Source organism: Eretmochelys imbricata, chromosome 20 (assembly GCF_965152235.1).
Source record: "Eretmochelys imbricata isolate rEreImb1 chromosome 20, rEreImb1.hap1, whole genome shotgun sequence".
NCBI classification, from domain to species: domain Eukaryota; kingdom Metazoa; phylum Chordata; order Testudines; family Cheloniidae; genus Eretmochelys; species Eretmochelys imbricata.
Genome location: NC_135591.1, coordinates 18,289,308 through 18,308,007, shown reverse-complemented (window position 1 = coordinate 18,308,007; position 18,700 = coordinate 18,289,308). Strand labels below are relative to the sequence as shown.

Here is an 18,700-nt window from a genome sequence, read left to right as displayed (position 1 = left end):
AATAGATACAATCTGGCTCATTGGCCTAAATCTCCATTCACTGCTGCCCAGGTAACTGCACTGGGTTTTTCCACTGCTGGGAGGGAGAGAGAGAGAGAGAGAGATCAGTCTGTGTGAGCACAGACTTTGAGATGTAGCCCAGTAAAATCTCCCTTTGAATTATGAACCAACAAGTTGCTGTGATGATTGAGGTGGGTAGTGATTGGTGTGTCAAAGGAAACATGTACAACCATTTCTCCGTGGATTACGGGGGCATCTTCTTGGAAGACCCCATCTGGTTTCTGCTTTTCCAGGATCAGCCATTTCACCGCCCCACAGATAACTTGGTTTTCAATGAGCACCAGTTTCTTAGCCATGGCAAAGACCTTTGCCACGTACGCCGTCAGCCTGAGGGCAGAATCAATCACATCACGGTCACTCCTGCCTTCCCAGAATTGCCCTCAGTGTGGAAGCTGGACCGTCTGCACTCAGGTATGAGTTGAGACGTTTCACAGGAGTAAATGGAGGGAGGTTCATGTGGGTCAGTTTATGGTAACCTGAGTGAGCATGGAGCTAGGGAAAATGTCACCGCTTGTCCGGGAAAGCGCATCCAGACACTGCTCCCTATTACGGCTGGCTCTGCTTGAGATGTGCCGAGCTCTCGCCGCCTGCAGTGGTATGACCAGGATGGTGGGGATGGGGGCCCGCTCTGGACAGCTGGACACTGGGAACTGGACTGGAGCGTCATCAAACTCAACTTCACACAACCCAGTGAACAGCCGTCAAGATGATAATGGTTACTCTGAGCTAGCTACAAACTAGCCAGCTAAAAGTGAAAGGACCTGGAGTTCATTACTAAGGCTGGGAATCTGTCACGGAGGTCGCGGATTCCGTGACTTTCCATGAATTCCACAGCTGCAGCGGCTGGTGTGGCTAGTCCCGGGGATTGCCCGAGCAGCAGCAGGGGCCACCCTGGGGGCAGTCTGAGCAGCGGCTACAGCTGCAGCCTGGGGGCAGGCCTGGAGGTTGTTGGAGAGCAGTCCCCAGGAGCCTCAGAACAGTGGGTGGCCGGATGCAGTCAGCCCCCACTGCCGGAGCAGGAGCCAGCTGCCATCCCCCAGAGATCCCCCAGAGCAATGGTGCCCCAGGGACCGCCGGAGACGCAGTACCTCGGAGACCCCCAGAGCAGCGGCGTCCTAGGAGCAGCTAAGAATTAGTCCGGGGTGTGACACCCTGATGGGGTATTTTTAGTAAAATTCATGGACAGGTCATGGGCCATGAATTTTTGTTTATTGCCTGTGGCCTGTCCATGACTTTTACTAAAAATACCCGTGACTAAATCTTCGCCTTATTCATCACCAATCCCTCAGGCTGTCCGCTTGCCCACACTAAACTGTCACTGAAATCACTAGGGGCCACATTAACAAGGCATTTAGGCACCTAAAGATGAAAATAGGCACCCAGCGGGATTTACGGAAGTGCCTAAGTGAGTTAGGCACTGAACTCTGATTGACTTTCAAAGGGAATTAAGCCCCTACTCTGCTTAGGTGCTTTTGTAAATCCTGCCAGGTGCCTAGCTCATCTTTGGGAGTCTTTCCATTGCCATCTGTGGGAGTTGGATTGGGTACTTTTTTCCCGTTGTGTGTGTTAACCTTTGCCCTGTGGTTTTGGGCGGGAGACTGACTTGCTCTGGCTCACATATTGCATGTGTGGGGTCAGGCTAACGCTGATCAAGAAGGTGCATTAGAAAACCCACTGTCCTCACCAAGTGCTTGCTGGCCGGTTTTTGAAAGCGGCGTATGAGAAGTCGGGTTTTTTGTAAACCATCTGCTGCGTGTAACCTGAAACAGGGAGAGCACGAAGGAGCTGTGCAATGTCTGGCGAGCTTCTAATGAGGACTTTACATGCATAAGGCAAACGAAGTCAGAGCTGTGACCCCTGCTGCTGCGTCTGAGTTGTGTGGCTCCCCCTTTTTCTGCAGGCATCTCTCAGGAGGGACACAGCACAGCAACTCAAGGGAAGCAAAGGCAGAAAGATGTCTGGTGGTGAAGCCAGTTGGCATGGGCACTGCTCCATTCCTCACCCGCATGAATCCTCCCTCCAGGGTGGGAGTGGGGCCAAGTGATTATGGTATATGGGGACCTGGGAGGCAGGATGCCTGGGTTCTATACCAGGCTCCGGGAGGGGAGGGTGGGTTAGTGTTTGGAGCAAGGTGCTGTGAGTCAGGACTCCTGGGTTCAGTTCTCAGTTCTGTCACTCACTGCGTGACGTGATTTTGTGCAAGTCACTGTCTGCCTCAGTTTCCCCATATTGTAAAAGCTTAAGGGTTGGGATGTTTGTAGTTCAGACTCCACGCCTAATTTAGGCAGCCCACAAGGGGGCCACAAGGGGACTGTGGTGTAGTGAAAGAGACACCTGTTGAAACCTACCAAGTTCTCTCAATGGTCATGAGTTTCTCTATCCTTCCTCGCTACCAAGTGCCAACCTGAAACGGATTTGAATGTGTGTGAATGGCCTCCACCCCATGACCATCCCATCCCCCGCATAACAGCCATAGGCCAGCAATGAACTGGAGGCCAAAAGCCCAGCAGGACTGAAAATGGAGTTGGGCGTTTGTCTGCATAGGAAGGTCTATTCAGAGCTATAATGACTCATGCCAATGTAGACTGGTGGAGGGATATTAAACTTCATGCTTCAGGTCTTAAACCAACCTCTAAAGGGAGTAGGAGACCTAAAGTGGAAGGCAGATTCTCTCTCTATTTTAGGTGCCTATCTGGCCCCATTCCCATAGTACCAGGGTGCCTCACAATCTGCAATGTAACTACCAGAGGCACCAGGGGGACATGTCCCCTCCCACTTTTTTCCTGCATTCTTGGTGAGTGACGGGGAGGAGGGGACAGAGAGGAGTGAGTAGCAGAATGGGGGCCGGAAGCGATGGAGCAAGGGCAAGGCTTCGGGGGGAAGAGGCCTAGTGGGATGGGGCCTCGAGGAGGAGTGTGGGTGGGGCAGAGCAGGGGCAGGGCTTCGTGGGGAAGGGTAGAGCGGGGGCAGGGCCACAATCTGGGTGCCGGTGGGAGTTTGCGGAGTTCCTGCCGTCTACTCTCACAACCCCCTTGTGCAGCAGGGCACTGCAACACTCCCCCTTTGCAGAGGCGGAAATGGAGTGACAGAGAGATTAGGTGACTTGCCCAACATCACCCCAGAAGTCTGTGGCAGAGCAGGGAACTGAACTGGTGTCTCCTGTGTGCCAGGCTAGCTGCCTGATCCCTGGACTCTCTATCTATTGCCCAATGTGCTTAACATGAGGTTTCTGAAGCACTTGGTACTGGCCACTTTCCGAGACAGGCTATTGGGCTAGAGGGACCTCAGGGCCGGTCCTGTGCGGCAGTTCCTGTGTCCCTAACGCGAGCCTGAAGAGGGATTTGCTGTCTGGCATGAGAAGTGCTTACCTTGCATGATCAACTTGATGGCTTCTGCCCTGCGTTCCACTCCGATCTTTTCCCACTGCTCGGTGCTGTCCAGGTAGCTGGTGGCAATGACGGGGGAGGTCATGCCGATCATGTTCTGTTCCCCGCAGCCAGACGGCGTCACAATGAGGTGCTTCAGGTTGGCCCCGTCAATGGAGTTTTCGACAATGGTTGTCACGGGGTTTCCTGGCCAGGAAATAACGTGGCATGAATTCAAGCACAGAGAGCAGGTGCTGGTGGGGACAGAGAGACAGATAGACCTCTCTGCGGGCAGTGGCGGATTGAGAGCTCAATCCATGGGCTGAGCACACCCAAAGCCCATGAAGGTCAGATCCTAACCCAGCAACAATTGATCTGGGTCCTGTGTGCTGACAAAGTTCCCCGCACTACTCTGAGCATTTCTCACCAATCCCTCCTAGGCTACTTCACTCCAGCCCTGCCAGCGGTGGGGATAGAACCTGGACACTCCTATTCTGAAAGCAACAGCCCTTGCTGGTTGAGCTAAATGGGGGCAAAGGAAGGGCTATTATCCACATTTTACAGCTGGGGAGCTGAAGCTCAGACAGGCTAAGGGAGTTGCCCGAAGTCACCAGGGACGTCTGTGGAAGAGCAAGGTCTTGAACTCAGGCTTCCCAAATACTAAGCTAGGTCTCAAACCACTAGGCCATCCTGTCCAAAGACGTAGGCTACTCTCTGGGTGCTCCTTATTTCTGTGCATCTGTCTCTCCTATGAGCACCTTGCTTAGCCACACGCCGACAGTGACTTTGATGTATCTTGACCATTAATGCTCGATAGTGCACGTAGACAGTTGTAACAGAACCAGGTGGGTAATCGGTCTACCTCCTGCGAGTGTGGCTACCAGAGAAGAATTCATTGCTCCCTTCACTCTGATTCTAAAGCATAAAACACTTTCAGATCAGAGGCTCTTGCCTTGGATTCTGACTTTGGTCTCCGATTCTGTGTCTGGAACAATGTCATCTATATCTGCCGCTTTCACCCTCACTTCCTGGACTCCCCCTGAAAAGGAAGGACGAGGAGAAGAGACAGTGAAATGCCATCCGTCCAGCTGGCTGAGCTTTGCTGCTGGTTCTTGAGTAATACTCTACAATGCCCAGAGAACCCTGCACAATCCACTGATGTGCTAGGGCAAAGGGAGGGAGGGGGCAGCTGAGATGGGAATCAGGAAGCTGTGAATACGGGGCAGGGAGAGGTGGCTGCTTTTCAGTGGCAGCTGAATTGCTCTGCATATTGCTGATTCCCGTCTTCCATGATGAGCCTGATTTTGACCTCCATCTCAGCCAACACGAAACCAATCCCTCTGAAATCTCCCACGCACAATCAAAAGCCAGGATAGAATTTTTCAGGGAAGTTTGCTGCAGATTCAATTAAGGGTTTGGGTTAGATACAAGGACTCCAAAAAACAGAGATGGCCTTACTTAGATATAGACTGTGGAATTCTTTGAGACCTTCAGGATGAAAGGCCCCACGTAAAGGCAAAGCAGTGGGGCTACTCACCTGCTCCTTTCGCAGATGGATCCAATACGACAGATGTAATTGTTTTGGTCATCCTTATCCCTTCAGGCTAGACAGGAATGACAAGAGCATAGGAAGCACAGTAGTGTTCAGAGACAATGAAGAGCAGTAGGAAAAGGTGAGCGACTTGCTGATCTTGTGATCAGCGTGAATCAGCAGTGGCTCCACTGGAAGTCAGCGGTCAAGTGAAACTGAGATCAGGCTCCGACCCAATAAGTCTGGAATCTGACCTCAACTTCAGGCAGCATCCCCTTTTGTTCTGGATCCTCGTTAGGATGCATCCAAGAAGTCCCTAGGCCTAATTCATCCTTAGCATAATACCACTGATTCCAGCACAGATGAACGGGAGGAATTTTTTGCCAGAAGCTGGGAATGAGTGACAGGGAATGGATAACTTGATGATTATCTGTTTTGTTCATTCCCTCTGGGGCATCTAGCAATAGCCACTGTCGAAAGACGGGATACTGGGCTAGATGGACCTTTGGTCTGACCCAGTATGGCCGTTCTTATGTTCTTATGAACCTGGCCAACAGAGTCGGGCAGGGCGAGGAAGTGAGAAGCTCAATTTGTGCCATCGTTGCTCTGTGACCTCCCTAAAGGACTTTTCTACTCCCTGATCTTCAGTGGAGGATCTTCCTCTCACCCAGCCTAGCAGTGGTCTCCTGGGGCAGGCCAATGGGACACCCTTCACAACCCACCAATGCTGCTCCTTTGCTTGGCTCTCTCTGCTGAGTGAGATGAGGTTCTCCCTGGGTGCACTGAATCTGCATTGATTCCAGCACCCGCTGGTCCAAGGAGCAAGACCCTGGGCCTGAGGAATTGAACCTAGGTCTTTTACGTGAAGACTCAGAGGATCGAGTGCAAGATAACCAGGCCAGCCCCAACCCTGTTGTATTTGCCACAGAGGAGGGGAGGAAGTAGGATGTGGATAGAGATGCAGGGTGTTAATTTAACAGGTTAAATTAACAGCACTGATTCTAGAAGCCAGCCAATCTGGCCTCCAGCCTCTTGCCCTCCAGCAGACATCACATCTCCATCACCTGATACCTACCACAACCTTCAGTTTCTTCTTCACACCATCAGACCCAAAACTGCCCCACACCGCTGCCTTGACCTCAATGTCGTGAGATCCCAGCTGCAACGGGACAATCACTAATGGCACGGCCAGGGAGGACTTGGCTTTGATGTCAAGGATCTGCCGGTATTTAGCCTTGGAAGTGGATGCGCTGCAGAAAACTGGGTTGTACAGCAGCTCTAGCCGGACCTGAGAAGAGAACAGAGATTCGTGAGCAGGCAGTCTGCACGTCATGACACTGTAGGGCACAGATCCAAAACATACCCTCTGACTGGAGTTTGCCTTTAATCTTAATAAACAACAGACAGGACTGTACTTATAAAGCATATGACTGTATCCTGACCTCCTTCCTGAGAGGCACTTCAGGACTGCCCCCCTCCCAGTCCTGTCCTGCCTCAGAGAGGACCTCAGTCTGTGGTGTTCCTGAGTGGAAGTAATGAGACCCACCTGGTCTGGCTACCGGTGTGGGTCAACAGAAAGCTCCAAACCTGGTACCTACTCACAGATTTGAGGCCCAGGCAGAGAAGAGTGGCAGCCAGGAGGGTATTTTTTTATCTCCCTCTATATCATGCAATCTTGCTAGAACCTGGGAATAGCAACAGGGGGTGGATCACTTGATGATTACTTATTCTGTTCATTCCCTCTGAAGCACCTGGCATTGGTTGCTGTCAGAAGACAGGATACTGGGCTAGATGGACCACTGGTCTGACCCAGTATGGCCGCTCTTATGGTCTTAACTGGGTGGATTCCATAGCCCTGATCCTGAAAGGTGCTGAGCACCCAACAAGGTCAATGGGAGACAAGGGTGTCCAGCCCCAAAGGGATCAAGCCCTAGAAGGAGAAGCCTTCCACCATTTTGTGTTGGTTTGGCTGTCTGTCAAAGACTTGACACCTCAGGTCAATTGCAGAGCCCCATGAGGCAGTGAGCTTACCTTAATTGTTCGGTCCCGATAGTTGTAGAGAATAGCCCGGATTTCCACCTGCTCATTCCTCACTACAGAGTAGGGCAGCCGGAGGTCAATGAAAAAATCTTTCATTACTGTTATCTCATAGGGGTCAGCCACACAGAGCCCTGCAATGGGGAAAGACCCAGGGTCAGAGACAGGGGGGCTTATTCTTTAGTCCTGAAATGTGTCTGCTGTCTCCTCAATTGTTCCATCTGACTGTGACGTTTCCAAGGCCCATTGTGGCCTGGGGTCTTTTCCCCATTGGCTTTTCTGCCTGTTCTCTGGAGAGCTCGTGGTGTTCCTCACCTTTGGTCTCTGAAAGGCTCACAGCCAGGACTTCCCAGGTGGTGATGGAATCCTTCAGGAAAATAGGCACTGTCCTGGAAGAAATTCTACATGGAAAGAGAAAGACAGAGTCTTTTACAGAAGGATGGAACGAGGACTCATGGACATTCTCCAACTAAAGGTGTAGATCCTCCTATCTTAGGATTGAGGTCCATGGTAAAGCCTTCACCCACCCACTGAACTATAGAGCCATTTTTGGGGAGGAACTCAGCGGTCCACGTTGTGCACTAGTCAGAGGACACAACCTGTTTTAAAGCTCTCCAGGGTAGTGATATTAATTCTAGTGTCCCGGTGTAATCCAAGGAGGGGGATTGTATTCCATTCCAGTGGAGAGGGGCCTGGCCCAGCACTTCATTTATCAATTTAACCCAAAAAAAAAAGTTCTCCCATCCAATTAGAAAGCACCCCCAATATCATGTGACTCAGCAACCTAATAACACACGCTGAATAACAAACAGAAATGAGGAACAGTTCCCGAACAGGAGAAAAGGCTAACGCTATACAGCCAGACACCTACATCCATATTCTAGCACCTAAATCAGCAGCCTGGTTTTTCATTAGGGCTGAAGCCAGGGGATACCACTGGCTGCTCAGTGCCTCTGGAAGTCGGGCCAGTTCTTTTAGGTACCTAAATATGGGCTCAAAACTGGAGAAACTGAATGAAATTCTCTGGTCTCTGTTATACAGAAGGTGAGACTAGATGATCTAAGGGCCCTTCTCGCTTTAAAATGTAGGAGTGATTCTATAAATATGGATCAGCTCCTGAATGCTGGCCCTAAATCATGACAAATTCTTCAGCCGGCTCCACTGGGGATCTTGTTGGTGGAGAGATACTGACTTCAGTGGGAGCTACACCATACCACGTCTGAATGTGGCCCTTTGATGAATGGGAGTGGTACGGCCACATGCTCTTACCCCAGTTCATTTGGTCGCTCAGTCAGCTGCTCCACTTGCCACAGCCAGCTCTCTGGAAACTGGCTCCTTGAGGTGATATCTTCGTCAGACATGAAATCTTCATCCAAGTCACCTGGGAAATCAAATCACAGACCATCTGGCTCTGCTGGGATCTTGATTGGGATGGGGCAAATCTGAAAGGATTTGGGGGTTGGCCTGCTCTAGAAATGACCTGAAAGCATCCGTGATTTGACCTATGTTGCCAAGTTTAGATGCAGCCAGCCCAGAAAAGCATGAATTGGAGTTTGGCTTCTTCTCTCCGTGCCTGCCTTGCTGTTTCCCCATGAGCTAGCCTTTTCTGGGCTCCTATAACACTGGTATAAGCCACTGGCTCAGTGCTACCTGTGCACCCTCTAGTGGATATTCTGCAAAGGGTAAGAGCCTACTACTATTCCTAGCTAGGGGAGTTACCCCTATGGCTCAAGTGGTAGAGGACTGTGCTTTAGAAACAAAGGTTAAACCTCGGCGGCGACCTGTGAAGAGGTTATTACCCTGACTCATCTGGGTCCCCATATCAACATAGTGCAACACTAACAGGATTACTGCCACTGCATTCATGTTCATCTCCTACCTGGGGGATCTGTGAACATGCGCAGGGTTGGTTCATGTGGCGTGGTCTTATTTCTCTAACCGTTCACCCAGCCTTGCTCCTCTGAGTGACATTGAAACCCTAGTACTTGCTTCTTGCAAGTTCCAGGTGGAGCTCCCGTTGCATCTTGTCCCGTATGGTCTTGATATAATTGCAGCAGTCGAGAAAGGTCTTCTTGCATTCATCCGTATCCAGGATGTACCCAACTCGCTTCTCGCAGGTGTGCCCCATGGGGTTCTCGTACATCCCGTCTTCACAGCATTTCTTCACTTTCCGATCGTGGTAATCCGCCGCTGAAATGTAAAAGCCATGTCTACCAAGCTTCTTCTAGTCCTCTCTCTCTCTCTCTCTCTCTCTCTCTCTCTCTCTCATTAATTTACTACTAGACATGGCCAAAGAAGGAACATAGGAACTAGCATTCTGCTCTGTCTAATCCAGTATCTTGTCTCTAACAGTCACTAGCACCAACAGCTTCAGAGAAAGGTGCAAGAAACCCCACAGTGGAATAACCTGCCCACAGAGAAGTTTCTTCCTGACCCCAGTTAGAGGTTGGCTCATGCCCTGAAGCATGAGGATGTATAGCTCTTCTTTAAAAATCCTATCCTATGGAATGGTGAACATCTCTTCCTTTTCCATGTAAATGGCTCATCCTTTTTTTGAATCCTGCTAGGCTCTTGGCCTCAATACAATCCTGTGATGGTGAGTACTGTGGGTTAATTATGCATTGTGTATGAAAATAGTTCCTTTTATAAATTCTTAATAAGAAACCATTCAGTTGGGTTGAGTGTCTCCTTGTGCTTAAATGGGTAATTTAACAATGTACCTGTTGTTGTTATTTGAATTGTAGTAGCACTTTGGGTCCACAGTCATGGCCCAAAACCCCACTGTGTTGGGTGCTGTACCAACACAGAACAGAGAGACGGTCCGTGCCCCAAAGAGCAATTTACCATTCATTATTTTCTACACCTCTATCACATCCCCTCTATAAATTGACCAGTTCCAATCTCTCCTCATATGGAAGTCTATCCTGACTCTCCCGTCTCCTGCTACAGGAAATGCAGCTGGCAGGAGGCTGTAGCAGGGTGAAACTGGTCATGTAAGGGAATCACATTCCTGATTTGCATGCTTGCTGTGATCAAGGATAGCAAACCCCCTGATTAGTACCTACTTTTGATTGCCTTATACTCAATGAGCTGAACGGAGCGACGCCGGCGTTTTGCTGGCTGGGGACACTCTGGATCTGCAGAAGGAAGTGAGAAACACAAAATAAAAACCCACCCATCGAGTGAGGCCCTCCACTCAACTTGATGCCATTTCTCTGTCTGGATGTAACATGGTAACATTTGAACACCGCATCCGGTCAGTTCCCAAATTTCTGAGAATGGTCTAGGCCTCAATGAGCGGAACCCCGTTGATTTAGGGGCAAATCAGAAAACCAGAAAAGCCAGTTTGGCACTTAACATATTGCTCCTTCCTGTCTGGCTGGGAGCCACAGAAGAGCTGTTGGGCAGATGCTCAGCCAGCCAGGGCAACCAGAAGGAGAGGAGAGTGAAGCAGGCTTCATTCCTCCCTCCCTCCTCGTGTGCTGCCCCCAAAAGCTTGCAGCCTGGGGCAGAGAGAGCAGAGAAAAGCACCAGCCATCTGCCCGTCCCTTCCTGGCCAGGGGGGAGAAAGATACCTTGGAAGAGGGAGAAACCCAGTGGACTAGCAGAGAAGGTCTTTGAATCCCCACCTCAGAACCACCCCATTTTTAAAATTAATCCCTCTTTTAATAGGTGGGGAGCCAGTGGGAATTCAGGACCTTATTCTCATCCCCCATGGTAACCCCAGCATTTCCATTCCTAGGCCATTCCAGTGGGATTTGGCCTGCTAGACTGATGTCCCTACCCCCGGCTCATGCCGTAGGTTACTGTGCCTTGCTTTGCTGATTCTTTCCTCCCTTCCTCCATTGCTCATGGCGACCGTCCAGCTCTGTAGAGTGATACCTGTTCTCTGGGCTGTGGAAATCCTATTGCTCGTCTCCAGGGCCAGTCCAGCATCTGTAAATACCCCCAGATTGTTCTTTCCACTGCCAGCTGTACAGCCAATGTCACTCTTCTCCACAGAGTCCCAGATCTGTGAGGTGCAAATACAATGGTTGAGAGATTATTGTTAACAATGACACTTCCCATTTATATGGTGCCATCCAGCATGATCCCAAAGCATTATACAGGCTGTGAGCCGGATTCTGGTCTCCGGTACGGTCGCGCAATCTGGAGTAACTCCACTGACTTTCTTTGACTTGCTCTGTGTTTGCAGCAGTGTAAATGAAAGCAAAATCTGAGACGTAAGTAAAGGATTTATTGCAACTCAATCCCCACGGAAATGCGTCCACCTCTGGGATGGAGCACAACAGCCATTCTGCCCCAGCAACACAACCGATTTTAGGAGGAGAAAGAGAGAATTATGCAGCCAGTTGAACCCAGACAGCAGAGGATGTTAGGCAGAGAGAAATCAAATACCCAAGTTAGAATTCAGCCAGCGTACCCGGGCCCTGACCCTTGTGGAAAGGGTCACAGGACATTCAATGACCAGAACCTCTGTTTGATATGTCAGCTGAGAAATGGCACTTTCAGTACCATTGCGTCCCCTAAAACCTTGATAAGGGCCCAGGGATCAGTGCTGACTCAGAAGAAAGTGCTCCCTCTTTTCAGTCACACTTTTTTCCCTGCAGCACAGCAACCATGAATGTTGCACGGGGACATTGGATTCAGCACTGACTGGGAGGGGACAGCGCCCCCTGCTGAGCCCCCGCTCCACTCAGTGCAGCACAGCGCCCCCTAGCGCCGCACTGGGGCATTGGATTCAGCACTGACTGGGGGCGGGAGAGTGCCCCCTACTGAGCACACCGCCACTCCCTGATGTACAACACCACCATGAGCACTGGGGTGAGAACTACCTCTGAGGGGAGAGCGCCCCCTACTGCAACACCCACACAGTTCCCTAAAGCCCAGCACCATCTGGGTCAACACTGTCCAAAGGGAGGGTGTCCTTTAGTGTGTCCAGAACAGCATTCCCTGCAGTACCCTGGGTTTTACTGGGTTTCCGCCCATCCAAGTACTCACCTAGCCCGGCTCAGCTCACTTAAAGTACAGTGGAGCTCAAACCCCAAGCGGCAGGTCTGCAAACAAAAGGCTCACTTCGCTTTTCGCCATCTTGGAGCGTCAAGCAAGGATAAGAGCTGAGCTGCATTTCCCACTATAAAACATTACAAGTTACGACCAACGTCTTTCATGCCCCACCTTAGATTGTGTAATTTTGTGTTTTTTGTTCAGAACGTAGACTCCTTTGTCCACGGCCACCAGGCCGACATAAGCTCTGTGGTCTCCTTCCAGCTTGAGTTTCATTGGAGTTCCCGGCTCATGGATTCTCCTGTCTTCGTTGGTGGCTTCTTTCACCACAAGCTGTATGAAAGACAGTGAAGGGAGAGGTTTTGATTTAAAGCAGAGAGAGCAGCTAAGAACCCATCCTTTGCGAAACATAGGAGAAAAGGAGGTAAGACTTCATGTTCCTTGAGCATCCAAAAGCCAGGTTCTGATCTCAGGGGCCGCTGTGTAAATCTGAAGTAGCTCGACTGATTTCAGTGCTGTTACTCCATACTCATGCTGGTGTAAACTGAGAGCAGAATTGGACCCAATGTCCATGCAGTCCCTTTGTTCCAGCCATGATGGAAAGGTGACTTTGTCCCTCAGGCAGCCCTGAGAAATTTACAAGTAAGTTTGAACTGTAATAGATCTGTTCCGTGGGCCTGATTCTGATCTCACACTGGTGTAAATCAGGAGCAATTAACTGGAGTTACAGCAGCATAGCATTGTAGTTACATTATAGTCAGGTCCCCTATAGGTATTTGGAGTCACATATGCTGAAGAACCAGCCCAGCCCTGGGAGACGGAGCTGGAATCAGTTCTGACTGCCACATCATCAGCAAAATGGCTAATTACGGTGCAGATACAAAGCCAGATACTCAGCTGGCGCAAGTCAGTACAGCTCCATCCACTTCAATCCACGGAGTCTTTATTGCTGAGCTAGACGGAACCATAGCTTGACTCCCAGATCCTAGAGTGGGTTGATAGCATTGGCTTGTGGGGGCTGGGGAACTTCTTTGTGCATGTAAACTGGTCAAATCTGATCTAGAATTTGCTGGAAAACAGTCAATGAGAAGTCCCACGGTGCCATTTTGAGAGTCCCTTTTGAGAGTCAGTCAGCACTTTCAGGCTAGGAAAAACTCCCTCGTAATGACACCTTCATAGGAATTAACATGTGGAAGGCCAACTTGAATATCAACCTACCGATCCCATGCAAGTGTCCTTGATGTCCAGCCAGATGGAGTCTGCTACAATCTCTGAATTTCCTACTTGGTAGTAAGCCACGATGCGGAATGAAGGGATGAGGTCTGGAGTGATGGGCAGGGACATGGTCACCGGATTTTGATCCTCCTGCCTGGCCTGTCTCCCTACATGACTGATCTTCCCTTTATTCAGGATCTAACAGGGAAACATGAGATGTAGATTGTTAAAGGACACAAGGGTTAACACAATGGGTCATTGAGATTCCATGAATCCTCCCATCCACCTGTTTTCTACTACTAAGAGACGGTCACTTGCAACTTTTCAAATGGGCATTTACATTTGAGCGGAGAGAGGAAAATAAGCTAAAATCCATGTGTTGCAGGAACAGGCTCTAGAGGCAGTGGTGCTAATATTCACCAAATCTGATTCCCAAATCTGAATATTGTTTGTTTCACCAACAGAGACCACCCCTCCTTTCCCCCGTCCCACTCACCAACTACACTTCATATCCATGCTATATGGCAACTTTATTATTTGGTTTGTCCAGCTCTAAAAGCAACAGAGTGGACCTACTACTCTGTGTTGAAAAAGTAGCCATGAAATATAGTGTTTAGAGCAGGGAACTGATACCTGGGACTCCTGGGTTCCATCCCCAGCTTTAAGAGGAAATATGCTCTAGTGAGTACATGGGGAGGAGTCAGGACTCCTGGTTCCATCTGCAGGTCCAAGAGGAAGTATGGTTTAGTAGCGAGTGCAGAGGGGTGGTTGTTAGGACTCCTGGGTTCTATCTCCAGCTCCTGGAGGAAGTCGGCTTTATTGATTATCACAGGGCCCGGAGTCAGTAACCAGAAGTGGATAAGGGGTTGTCCCTATGACTGACTTTATTTCATTCACACTGTGACAGGGTGCTCGGCAAAGGGTTGCAGCTTCAGCCCTCTGTCACGCCCGCTTCTTGTTAGGGGAACAAATTAGAGCGGGCTGGAGGTAACCTGGCCTTAAATGGAGAGGCGGAGACAGCTGCTACCTAATTCGCCTTTGGCTGCATAAAAGCCTCAGGGGAAGGAAGCCAGGGGAGAGCAGGAGAAAAGGAAAAAGGGAGGGAATGAAAGCAGGGAAGTAGCTTCCCCTCCCTCCCTCCTGCCTGCAGACGGTGAAGGGTTACTTGTACAAGGTGAAACAGTGGTGGGAACAAGCCTGAGAATAAAGTGCACCAGTGGTTACTAAACCCAGGGTCTCAGAGTGACTTTGTGAATCTAGCAGAAGCCAAGGGGGCCCTGCCACACTCTGCTACACACACAATCAATATACTGCCTGACTGAGAAGAATTCTCTGCTACAGGTTCTCCTTACATGCAGTGGGAATATTAAAGAACAGGTGGAAACTCAGATGATGCCTAAATTCCAGGAGATCCCAGTACCCAGGGACACAGCACTTACTATGTAGGTGAAATATTTGACCTGCTTCAGAACATCTAGATTTTTGCTCTTCAGGTGGAAATTCACAGGTAAGTTGTCTCCCGGTTTGAGCTCAGAAGCCGTCACCGCCAGATGGAGATAGTTTTCAGATGCTGCTTGGGACTGATAGGCTTCAGCCACCATGGACTTAGAAGCCTGGCGGTTTGCTGGGAGGTTGGGATGGGCAGTTTTTACCTGCAGGGGAGGTGGAGATAAAATCTCAGTTGAATCTGGGAGTGAGCTTAGGGTCTGTAGCCCCTCACGCTGGGTCACGCTGTGAGCAATAGCAAAGGAAGCTCCCCTGAGACACCATTGTTGGTGGATTCTGCTGCTAACAGCCATTCTAGGTATGACACCTCAGAGAAACGCCAAATGCCAGTTTTAATTGGCCCGTCTCTTCAGCACAGTCCTGCTGGGACTCCAGATTTCTGGACTGTAAGAGAACATGTCTCTGAACAGAGGAAACTGTCTTGCCCCTTGCAAGATGAATATGAAGAAGGACTCTCTCCTGAAGCGGCCGGACACAGATAGCTCCAGTGTTCTCTCGGGCTTTATAGCTTGAGCCTGGTGTCACCTCACAGGGTCTTCACACTAAGGAGCCATGAGCTGTCTACAGGCCTCCTTTGCTGCATGGTGGGTGGCAAGGGGACTAATCGGGACCTCTTTATGCCCATGTCAATGTTTTCTGGGATCTCTTCTGGCCCCACAATAGAGCACTGGTTACATGGTGATTGGAGCATCTCCAAAACCCAATGGCATACAGGAAACTGACCCCAGGCGCAGATGGAATGCACAGAGTTCAGTTATCCTCCTGCTCAGTGCATGAGAGGGGAGTGAATGCCACCAACAGGGCATTTCCCTCTGGGTGCATATAGTACTTAGCCCAGCCTCAGTGGTGGAAGGTTACTCACCGTGATGGGAACCTGCTGCTTATTCCCAGGCATGTTTATAATCAGCTTGGCAGTTCCATCACTCTGGGTCGACCCAGCCGACTGGAATCCTTCAGCCTGTACTTGGACACGAGGGGCTGGGGAGCCATCGGGGTTTGTGACGTAGACCTGAGGAGCACAATCAAAAAGGGATGCGTCAAGTAAGGGGTGCAGCGCTCTCTGCATCCTAACTTCAAATCAAATCGCATGTACGGCATCTCAGGTCCATAGCTTCAAAGGTATTTAGGTGCCTAACTTCCGTGGATTTCAATGGGAATTAAGCACCTAAATAACTTTCAGGAATGGGGCATTAATGATCTGCTGTATCACACCACAAAATGCATACACATTTTAAAAAGTACAAACATAAAAAAATATAAAAACCACAACTTCAACCCTTCTCCTAAATTTTATAACACCCAACAAAACAATATACAAAAATTAAGAATAAATTAATTCATGTAGGCCAGAGAGGAAATTAATTTCATGCTAGTCTTTTCTTGTTTTGGCCCCAGGCAAATAAGGCAACTTCCAATCGAACCAAAACATGATCACTGCCAACAAATATTCTGCTTTTTGAGTGAATGAGGCAAAAGGCTTCTGAGCCAAGATTGGAGATAGCCATTTATTTCTCAAGTGGCAATTAACACAGAGGAAGTGGATGGGAGTAGAGTTCGTTGGAGGAGTCAGGCCAGTTAGTCAAGACTTCCAAATATTTCTTGAATCTATGGATGCTCTTTAACTAAGGGAGCAGGGAGACATATTTGTTGCGCTAACATCTGTCATGTCCAGTTATTTACAAATATCTTCAACTCTGAGGTTAATTAAAGTTTTCACACTCTGACTTAGGGCATGTCTAGGCTGCAGGTGCACGCCATGCCTGCTGGCTGTGATGCTCTGTCCCCCTCTACTGGCACCTAGACCACTTAGAGATTAATGAGCCTACTACAGCCTTAGCTAAGTGCCATGTGCTTTTAGCTCACGCAGTAGCGGCTCATGCATTTAGCTCCGGGGGCCCCAGGTTCGATCCTGGCCCCCGACAGACCCTGGTCATCGGTGTTACACAGTCACTGGGTGATGGAAGCTAGTTCAGCGACGTAACCTAGAGCTCCAGTCCCACCCCGTGACTGCAGTCGACACATACCCTTTGAGTGTTGACTGGCCCTGGTTCTGAAAACCCTGAAGACTGCATAGATCAATGGCCTTGCAAAAGCCAAGATACTTTAAAGGCTTAAATCTATTACGTTGTTGCTACAAACATAGCTTAGGGTGACCAGATGTCCTGATTTTATAGGGACAGTCCCAATATTTGGGGTTTTGTCTTATATAGGCCCCTAGTACCCCCCACCCACCTCCCGATTTTTCACACTTGCTGTCTGGTCACACTAACATAACCTTGGTAGCCAAAGTAAATTCATTCCTACTCTGAAACCAACACTTACATATTGGGCTTTGGCTGCAATAGAACACTCACCCACCTCTGTCCTACGTAAATCAGCTGGGGTTTAGTTGAGAAGATCAAGCATTCTCCTCAAGAATGTATTTTGCTCTACCTCTAATGACCTAAGCATTGGCGCTCACTCTGTGGGTGCTCCAGGGCTGAAGCACCCACGGGGGGAAAAAAAGTGGGTGCTCAGCACCCACCGACAGGCCCCACCGATCAGCTCCTCCCCCTCCCTCCCAGCACCTTCCGCCTGCCGAGGATCAGTTCAGCAGTGGGCAGGAGGTGCTGGGGGGCAGGGGGAGGAGAAGGCAGGGCAGAGTGGGGGCAGGAAGATGCAGGGTGGATCTTGGGGGAAGGAGTGGAGTGGGGGCGAGGTCTGGAATGGAGCAGGGGTCGAGCACCGCCTAGGAAATAAGAAACTCAGCACCTCTGGACCTAAGATCTTTTCTACACTGTATAAAATGTGAGCACCCATGTTAGCCCTAAGCATTCAGAGAGCTGGTGCAATTCAATTACACCCATGCACACAAGAAAAACGGACAGCTACTTGCATGGATCTTAAGGTTCAGCCCTTTGACTCTTTTTTCTGTTTATTCCATTCACCACTGTATGTAAAGCAAATATCCAGATTAGAAATGGACTTAACCTGCTCATTACTGTGGTCATCAATTACTCGTTTGTGCACCTTTGGTCTGCAGCCAAAGATAATTGCTTCAGTTCTCTGCTAATGTATAGTCTTAAGTGCCTGCTGACAGAAAAATACTAAATTCCCTTCACAAACTCTTCAGCCCCAGAGGAGTGTGGGACCGTAAAACCATATTCTCTGTGGACAAGAGGACTGATGCTGATTGCTTCAGAATTTTAGGAGCATAATATTTCTCCCCCTGTAATGCAGCCTAACTCGCTGGGAGAAGAATCATTCTGTCAGTGCCAATTTTGAAATTCCCCCACATCCTCCGATCCACAATGGTCCCTCTGCCCCCTATTTCTGCAAATGCCCCCCTCTTTGGAACTCCTCACCTGTGCCAATACACGAGTGACCCCAGGGCACATTTTGGGCCAGACCTGTAGCTAGGTGCCATTTCACACCTTGTCTTTGCTGTCAGCTTTTGGGCCAGACTCTGCTCTTGTTAGGCCAGTGTAAATCTAGAGTGATTCCATTGCATTTAGTGGAGTCACACTGGAATTAGGTTGGTGTAACTGAGATTGGAATGTGGCCCTTTGTTTCTGTTCTATTCTAAGTTCTGATACCACCCTCACCACCCTAGTACCCATAGTTCTCTCCTCTTTATACACCTCAGGCAACAGTTGGCATGTTCTAGAAGAAGAGATATTACCATGAGTTCAAAGGGCATCCTCGGCTTGAAGTACTTGGGTGTTTTTGTGAAGTGGATCTGATAGGGAGATGTCACAATTTTAATTCCGGTGTTCTCCGCTTCCATCATGTCGCTGCCTGCAGAGAGAAGCCATGGGTCAATTAAAACTGAGGTAGGGAATACAAATTTTGTCCTTAAGGTCCAGGGTAAAACACAAGGAATGGGCCATGGTCAGATGTTGATTCAGTGCCGCTGATTCTTGTGATTTTATCATGAGTCTCCTGTTTTAATTCCTTGTCTTCAAGCCTCAGCTGCTAGAATCACCATATGGCATGAGAA

The 18,700-nt window shown here is 49.5% G+C and overlaps 1 protein-coding gene across 1 annotated transcript in view; it reads right to left on the bottom strand.

Moving 5' to 3' along the window:
• LOC144277513 (complement C3-like) overlaps positions 1-18,700 on the bottom strand; it is a 53,413-nt gene that overhangs the window by 21,119 nt on the left and 13,594 nt on the right. Inside the window, exons 10-26 of the mRNA XM_077838333.1 lie at positions 18,383-18,498; positions 15,584-15,730; positions 14,655-14,867; positions 13,219-13,413; positions 12,172-12,333; positions 10,876-11,005; positions 10,059-10,130; positions 8,983-9,183; positions 8,263-8,374; positions 7,309-7,394; positions 6,988-7,127; positions 6,032-6,244; positions 4,963-5,029; positions 4,378-4,464; positions 3,429-3,632; positions 1,745-1,820; positions 228-387 (exon numbers count right to left, since the gene is read on the bottom strand). Coding sequence (XP_077694459.1) covers positions 228-387; positions 1,745-1,820; positions 3,429-3,632; positions 4,378-4,464; positions 4,963-5,029; positions 6,032-6,244; positions 6,988-7,127; positions 7,309-7,394; positions 8,263-8,374; positions 8,983-9,183; positions 10,059-10,130; positions 10,876-11,005; positions 12,172-12,333; positions 13,219-13,413; positions 14,655-14,867; positions 15,584-15,730; positions 18,383-18,498 — 2,381 coding nt within the window. The remainder of the gene's footprint in view (positions 1-227; positions 388-1,744; positions 1,821-3,428; positions 3,633-4,377; positions 4,465-4,962; positions 5,030-6,031; positions 6,245-6,987; positions 7,128-7,308; positions 7,395-8,262; positions 8,375-8,982; positions 9,184-10,058; positions 10,131-10,875; positions 11,006-12,171; positions 12,334-13,218; positions 13,414-14,654; positions 14,868-15,583; positions 15,731-18,382; positions 18,499-18,700) is intronic.